Raw genomic sequence first — 8,926 nt, 5'->3', positions numbered from 1 at the left:
GTGCTGAAAGTGCCATGTCTGCAAAAAAAGTAAATAAAAAGATTTAAAAAAAAAGATAATCTCATTAATATGCTATTTTCTTGATTGATCAATTTATAAAACTCACTCACTCACTCAAAAAGTAGGGCTTTTTACGTAAAAAAGACAGTGCTCTACCAATACTCGACAGGCCTGGCATCCTGTCGACGTTGATTTGTGAATAAGTAGTATCTGAGCTCCTGAATATCTTTGGATGAGGTGACATTACTTGGTTACACTGTATAATCCTCTGCCAGCAGCAGACTCAGAGTGAGGGTGTGATTGACACGATGCGGTTTGCATTGCTGATGAGCAGCAGTGACCATTACAAGAGAAAACACGCTTAAGAACATCAGAGAGTTGAGAGCGGCTCCCAGTTGGTGTCGTTGTTACCTTCATCTGTCTTCAAGGCTGAATCCTTTCAATGGCACTAAGGCCACTCTCACACCCACACAGCAGCAACACTGTACTAAAAAAATAAGATAATGCATCCCAATACGAATTTACGTCACAACTTAAAGTCATTCAGATTTTATTTTTATACAAAAATATTTTACATTAGAAAACACAGCTTAAAATATACACAGTCCACTTGGTTATGCATCAACTGCAGAACCTTTCAACTCAAATATATCCGTCTATAGGTAAATATATCTTTACAGCAAGAATAAACCACGTTTTTATTCTTCAGAAGGAGCTAGGGGTGATAAAGTAAATGTCCATCAGTCTAACAAAACCTCTATAAACTCTACGACCTGATCGACGCAATGTCAAATAAACAGGAATATTATTCATCTAAATTTAATATAAAAGATACAACCAAACTAAGAGCGAGGAATGCTTCCGAATCTGAGTTGGAAATGATGAATACGTACATGAGCAGCAGTTCCTCTGTCCATCCATCCTTACCGCTCTCGCAGTATTGGTGTTCACACTGAATGTTAGGCGGCTGAAAAGTGTTAGTGGTGCACACGGCAAAGTAAACAAAAATTACTTTTATAATTGCAAATATCCCTGCGACCGTCCTTGTAAGGACTTACTATGTGTTTATTTTTTTCAAAAGTCATTTTTCAGTGTTTTAAACAACACATACAAATTCCTATCACCTCCACCTTATTCGGGTAGAGGCAGAATCTTGAACCATCTACTTGTTAATTTGAACTAATTGTAATCAAATGTTGCGACTTGTACGTTGCCTACAGCTCAGGATGAACCCGTCTGTACGTGAGGCCTTGCAGAGGTTAACCTGCTGCACATGAACACAAATGATTACTCTTGGAATACGATTCTATAACCTTTTCCTTGAAGAGATGAGGCATTTCAGTCAATGAATGGGTTGATGTCCACGAGGATGAATACTTGCATCATGTAAAATAAATAACAGCAAAATAAGCTAAAGGATACCGAATGAAACTGTGAGAGGAAATATTCCAGTTTTTGCTTGCACTGAGTGTCCATTCACCCTCCAAATATCAGCTCAGGAACCTCGTCCCATGTTTTGGCATCATAGCAGTTCAGAGCGGAGGGCCAGCGAGAGCGTCCAGAGGGGGGGCAGCAGCCACAGGGGGGAGGGGGAGTGGCGGGCGCCTAAAGGCGAGGCGGAGTCCGAGGTGCAGGAGCACACCTCGAACCCGTTCTCTGCGTGGTCCGGCTGATGCTGCACGTTGAGTCTCGTCTCCGTGTCCGGAGAGTCTGCCTGCATCTCGGTGCACAGCAGCCAGTCTTTGGCGATGGAGCGGGGGTATCCTGCCTCCGCCTCCATGTCGCTGCTCGGCACTTTCCAGTACTCCTTCCCCTTGAAGAAATAGGACGAGCCTTCGGAGAGAAAGGCAGAGTATTGGCCTTTAGAAATACAGCGAATTACAACAAAGAAAGACAGAATAAAGTACAGTTATTTTTGCCTTTGCCCTTGAGACTGAAAGAAAGGCAACAACGATGCCATTTGAGTATTAGAATGCAGAAAACAAATATATTAACAAGATAATTGAGAAAAACAAATGTATAAAAAATACAATGGATGTTCTCTAGCTGCTTCCTATATCCTATTTTTGCAAGTGTTGGCATTAGAGCAGTTTGCTTTAATATCCACACAAGGAACAGGATTGTCTTTGCAATATACACAACAAGCACAGAACACAGAATAAAGGGCCTTAATTTCATGAATCACTGACCCTGAGTGTTTATGCGCACCACTTTCACACTGTTATTAACATACCGCATGGTACACCTGTTTTAGAGGGAGTGTGAATCATTTCCACCAGGTTGGGATTACAAAAGATACATTTGTGTGTATGACCCAACATCCATCATGGTTAACCGTTTCCATCAACAAGACAACAGTGCAATCCCAGTAGAGGGTTTACCCACAAATAACATTGACACATCAGCTCAAAACTAGCATGAATGATTTCCAGAGCAAATGAAATGTGAATGTGCCATCTTTATCAAATGAAGTTGAAATGAAGCTGTCAGATGAATCATGCATATACTTGGCTGTTATACCATGCATCAGTGTATCCCTTTCACACAAACACAACACGATTCATTCATTCCTGTTGAGTGCAATGATGCCTCCCACAAGAGTCCATGAGAGATGGTTCATGTGTAATAAAGGGGGTGTGGCATAAGTACTGGGGGCAGGGCTGATCTACACAAGTGAAATAGGAGCCTTTTGTTCATAGGCACCAGTCACTTCAACACCACCTTAAAACTGGTAGCTGCTGGTTATAACTGCAGAGTGAGCCCCCACATTCAAAGAGACTGGATAATTGCAGGAGCACGCATAACATTCCCTGAATTAGAAAAGGTGTATTTTGTTTGACAGTTTAGAGCAGGGGTGTCCATATGTAATGAGAAGTTTCAGAACTGATTCGGCCTTAACTGGTAATATTTGTGTTGCTTTTACATTACTATTTTATTTAGTTTGATTCATATTGTGCCACCATAGAACAGAGCAGCCCATTGCACTGTGCCAGCTGATCATTACTGACACCACCAACCGTGCCTGTCCCTTCACTTCAGGGTACTTAAGTTAATTAGAGTTTCCTAATTACCAAATGGACAATGGTAACCGCTGTGCGCTTCGTATGAAAATGCCACTTTGTAAGTACAAAATCACCCAAATGTGATTTGCCATTATGAAAATAGGTTGATAAAACTATTTGCGATACTTATTTTGTATTTGTTTTCCTAAACCATCAAAAAGATGTTTGTTAACTGGGTGACGTAGGCTGTATCCTGAGACAGACAAGAGGGGAGAACTTAACAGTATTTTGGTTCATTTTCTCAACAGGTGATTGAAATGGATAAGTGGCTCGACATTAACAAGTGAAGGAGCCGAGTTAAGAATGATCCCTCAGTGTTAATGGCCTTGGAGCTCACCATTAACTGTGGATAAATATTTATGTGTATGAATGCTTGTCTCAATTAACGTAATCATATTCTGTGGTGTTGGATGAAGTAAGTCAATGACGTAGGAGAACGTAGGAGTAAAGTGCAGAGGATGATTAAAGCACTTAGTCATCATCATCTGGTGCTGTCAAGTCCTGCACTCCAGTGGAATATTTTTCAAATAATATTTGGGAGCATTGAGTTCTTGCCTCTCTTGCAATGCCTGCATGACACTTTAAACTCCATATTGTGAACATTTGCACTACATTCCTCTATCCACAGTTTGGCCTTGATAATACATGCCAAACAAATGGCAGACTCATCTGTGATCTTTCAAAAAGCGTCTTAACGTTTTTACTGTACTCACTTTTGAAGGAACAATGAGTTACAGGTTTATTATGGCCTTTATTTCTTTATCAGAACCCGCCTAATAAGGATGAGTATGTTTCAAATAAAAACACAAATTCTGTTAAATGAATGATGTCCTTTGTGATGTTGACAATGGGTAAGAGTTATAATTCAAATAGATATAATGTGAAAGGTACGGTAGAAAAGGTTTTGTGCTGATCTTGGCATTTCACTGTAAAGAGCCTCTACCCACTTTAAAGGGTGAAGGACTCTAGTAGTTCATTATCAGTGCATAATTGTGAGAACATTATTCAAGCCGGGCTGCAGCTGGCTGTAATAAATATCAAGTCTGCTCTTCAGTTTACTGCACGTATCTTATCTATAAACTTCTGAGGGCATATTTCTCTGAGTATTACCCTAACCAAGTCTGGAAATGTCCTGACCGAAGCCCTTTTCAATGTTGATATATTATCCCTACTTGTTCTCCATGTCCAGAGCTGAACTTTATCCTCACAAAAGGTGGCAGCACAAGAGAACACACATCCACAAAGCCACTCTCCTTATCCATCTACTGCTTTTATTGGAGGCCCAAGCCCACAGGGCTCAATGCCACTTTGCTAAAATGCTTCTTTCTATTCCTCAAAGACTTAAAGTCATAGAGCTGTCCAAAGCGGTGAATACATTTCATATCTCAGTCGGTACTTGCTAATAAGCCCTGACTCAGAGTGAAAATACAGTTCTTATTCAGATTCTAAAGATGAATCAGTGGCTGAATGAATTAAGCTGATGATGACACTTATCTTCTAATACAGGCCTCATCATTATCCAAGAAAATCTATTTATTGTGTAATACGTTTTCGAGACTTGGACAAGGGTGATTAGATGTTCTCTTTATGCCTGGTCGAGACAGACTGATCTATTAACTCATTACTGAATTCACCTGAATTGAATTTCTTGTTTTCTGTTTATCTTTTGTTATGTGCCATATTGTTAAAGCACTTCAGGCCGCATTCTTTGTATGAAGTGCGCTTTACAAATAAAGCTTAATTATAACTGAAATATTAAGAAGAAGGCTCAGACTGGTGTCACTGTTTATTCTTTCAACAAATCACATGAATATTTCATCGCAGCAAACTCATCCTGACATTCATACTTAAGATGTAACTATTTCAAAATGGGTCACAAACATATTGTCAGCTCTATAAAGACTCAATGTTTCTTAAAACTGCTGGGTGCTATTTGTTTAACTGTTGTTACTCAACGGGAGTCCATTATGTATTTATTAGGGACTCTCTGCCGAACATGCAACTTAGTATTTTCTGTAACAAAACAGCATTTGATTGATTTGATATAACTTGTCAGTATCACTATGATTTAATCTAATACTAGTCTATTACAATTCAAATGTTCTGTCTGTTTACCATCTTTGTTTACAGTATACTATTTGATTACTGTGTCCCATTGTTCCTCTTTCTTATGTGTAGTATTTCCTGGAGCTCCAAAAAGTTGCCTATTATCTTAAACCCTTCATTTTACAATCACTGCAGGATTCACTTCCTGACTTTATGGCATAGGTTGTAACTTTGCCTCTGCTAATGTGACACCATCTCAGTAATGGATGTTGACTGGTTTATGTGAACTCCCTTTACATTTAAAAGACAATTTCCATGCCTGATACATTTGCTGCTTCTTTATATTTTTCTTAAAAGTCAAAACTATTCCCGGGTGCCATACTAATTCCAGCCGTTATGATTATTATCATCATTATGGCTTCATTCATGCTACGTTATTACCCGCAAAGCAACAATTCTATCTGGTTTTACTGCTTTTCTGTCTCTCTGTATGAACTTTTTATCTTTACTCTGAGTCATTCATCTTACTAATGTCCCGTATTTTTCTTTTCTTTTCTTTATTAACTCTCTTCAACCTCAGGCGTCACCATATCTCCTGTCTGGATTGTCTTTTTCTCGTCTGTCCATCGACATCTTTCTGTTCTATTTTCATAAATACGTGTCACCGTATCTCCTCTTCTTGCTGTCATCTCACTTTCTTCTCACCCCCTGTCTGTCTCTATCCCTTTTTTCTCTCTCCATTCATCCTGAGCTGGTGAAACAGACAGAGAACACGCTTTGATGTGGCTCCATGTTCCCATGCCCCATGGTCTGTCTATGTGCGTTTGTGCGTGAAGGTTTCCAAGTTTTCCCTTCCAGGCTCTGTGGTGATAATGGTCAGGGGTGAAGGGGAGTTGGGATTGGCCTCCTGTCACATTCACACAGACCCAAATGTACACACATCAAAGAGCTTAGGGCAAGACGGAAGACAAAACGCAGACCACCAAACAACTGATAAGGAAAGAGCTTCCTCCTATTTGCATGCTGCATGGGGGATTAGAGACATCCAGGCATCACATTTCAGGACTCTGTGGCAGTTCTAGGGTATTTTTAAAGATCTAAAAATGACCAAGCATCACTCAGACCTTACACACACGGGGAAAAACGTTGCACAAAGTTTCTCAGACGTATAGTGTTACTCTGTTTTACACCTCTCATTAACATGCACATGTGATCAGATGATATTGAAGCTTTAATGGTAGCAGGCGTTGTGACCTTCACACTCAGCTGCTACAGTGGAGCGGCTCACTGTGTGCTCACTGGGCCAGCTCCAAGGTTTCAACGTGGTTAACTTTGTGAATGTAAATCAGACTGTTGCCAAAAGAGACCACGAGTTTACTACGTCAAAATAACAGATACAATGTTTTGACATGCAAAACAGACAATGAGATGCAAATTTGCCTCTAATCTGTATACTGCAGCTTTGCCAACAGAAAATGTGCATGGATACAACCAGGAAGAGTGCCAAAAAAAATTAAAACAAAATGTCATGACAGAGTGCACTGTTTGAATGATAAAACATCCTCGACTTGATAGGAATGTTTTCCAGGTGAAATGTTGTTTTCTATAAACTACAGAAGAGTAATGCACGGATTAAAACGAACCACGTTTAAGACGTTGTTGTGCGATTATTCTGTATTTAAATGAGAACTAACTGTTAAAACCTGTATTCCACTCACCCATTAATCTGTACTTTATGTTAATAAATGACAATCAAACTACTAATTAACCAAGATTTGTAGAGTGCTTGAGCTTCATGCTTATGTCAGCATGCTCAAGATCATAATGCTAGCATGCTAATGTTTAGCAGGTATAACTATCTTATGTTAGCGTGTTAGCATAAATCATTTTTGCTAGTATAGGAAAAATGCTTGTGGGGGCGCATGAATGCATGTATCATGTATCATGTATCATGACAAGCAATATATTAGTCTTAGGACATTCAACTTAAAGTTAGAAAGTAACGTAAAATACTACAAAGTTGTAAAGAGCTTGTCTTGCTAACTAGCTAAATCGACGAGCTAGCATGCAAGGAAAGGGAGGAAGGAGCGTGCCACAATAACGACAGTCACTTCAGGTCACAGAGTCCGTTGGGACTTCACAATACAAGTTTGAACTTTATGACATTTCAAGAAAAATCTAAAGAGTTAGATTCATTGTCTGGGGACCATGAATGTCTGTACAACATTTTATGGTAATCTGTCAAATAGTTATTCAGAATTTAAGTCTGGATGAAAGTGATGGACTGACTCAGCAAACAACATCCTTGGAGTCAAGCTGTCGCTAACAAGAAATATAACAGACTAATTCAAGCTAGGCACAGTGCTTTACTGCTGGCAGGTAGTTGGCTCAGGATTGTAACCTGATTGTAAAACTTCCTCCAAGACTCCAAGCTACAGGTTTTCTAACTTGCATAACTGCTCCTTCATATTTATCTTATAATCCATTCCCATTTGAAGATTTCCCCATAGAAGGATATTGCAAAGTCTTGCCTTTGGCACCAGCAGACACCAGAGCCACCAGTAGTCTGATTCTCTGGTGAAGTGTTACAACTCAATTCTTCTCCGAGATATGTAATAATTCATTGCTGGAAGATAGAGACATTGGGGATTCCTCCTTCATACCTTGTATAAATATGTAATCCATCACTATGTCTTTATATTCAATTTTTAATGAATACAGAAGAGGTCAAAATATGTCACTGCCCTCATTCTAAACATCCTTTTCACTCTGGGTGATGGATTGGGAGAAAGTTAAGGGTATGAATTCCATTCATTATTTAATGGAATAGTAAATAAAATGAGGTACAGGCTTTCTGGCTATCACCAAACTGTTTTTTGGCTGTCAGCGTCTTGGATCTTTGGAACCAGAAGTGAAAGAGAAAGTGGAGTTATTTACAATTGGATGAGGAACAAAACACTTTTAGTCAAGCAACAAACTACAATTAATTTGAATAAACTGAAAACACTAACTGCAAGGGTTAATGGTATAAGACACAGACAACAACCTAAATCACGTTGTATTTAAGGAGATTAGAAACTATTGATTGGACCATTAACACATTCAGTAAATGTTTAGTGAGGTAATAATATCAAGAACGTCACAGGGGGATTTTCTCATAGACTTCTATACAACCCAACTTCATTTCGCAACCAGTACTGGACATTTGAAAGAATACATGTTAGTCAATTGCACATTTCTTTCACTTTTAAGACCCGGAGGTCGCTGCTTGGTGTCAATATGCAGCTATAAAAAATAATGTTCTTTTGGCTACTCACCATCAGACCACCTTATGGCGTCGTCCAGTTGTGGCGGCAGCCCCTTCCAGAGCGAGCTGTCTTTAGGGTATCCCAGGTCCATTCGTCTCAGGTGGTCATCGTAGCGCCAGTACAGGTTGTCCTTGAAGAAGTAGGTTTTCTCGTTGTGTAGCCAAACAAAGGCTGCATCTATTACTTCCAAGGGTAGGCCAAAGTCACTGATTGGACGAGGGTAGCCCTCCTCTACGTTATTATCCTTAAATACCCAGTACTTTAGACCTGAAGAGGGTGGACACAGGAAAATATACCTCATAATCGATTTATAGTTTTATAAATCACACGTAACCGACAGTGTATGCACTTGCTTTGATATATATGAATAGATTAGAGAACAGAAATGTACATATAGGACACTCGTGAAATATTTAAAAGATTAACTATGGCAGCCAGTGGAAAAAGTTCTCTGCCAGGAATGCTCTTATATAAATGTATATCAAATGTGGTTCTGCAACCATGTGTTTT

General features: G+C 39.4%; 1 protein-coding gene across 1 annotated transcript in view; it reads right to left on the bottom strand.

Moving 5' to 3' along the window:
- Positions 1–514: 514 nt before the first annotated feature.
- Positions 515–8,926, bottom strand: part of LOC117476352 (matrix metalloproteinase-17-like) — a 60,897-nt gene continuing 52,485 nt past the window's right edge. Inside the window, exons 9-10 of the mRNA XM_034122807.1 lie at positions 8,426–8,683; positions 515–1,833 (exon numbers count right to left, since the gene is read on the bottom strand). Coding sequence (XP_033978698.1) covers positions 1,523–1,833; positions 8,426–8,683 — 569 coding nt within the window. The 3' untranslated portion in view covers positions 515–1,522. The remainder of the gene's footprint in view (positions 1,834–8,425; positions 8,684–8,926) is intronic.

This window comes from Trematomus bernacchii, unplaced genomic scaffold (genome assembly GCF_902827165.1).
Source record: "Trematomus bernacchii unplaced genomic scaffold, fTreBer1.1, whole genome shotgun sequence".
Lineage (NCBI taxonomy): Eukaryota > Metazoa > Chordata > Actinopteri > Perciformes > Nototheniidae > Trematomus > Trematomus bernacchii.
This window is presented reverse-complemented; position numbering and strand designations above follow the sequence as displayed.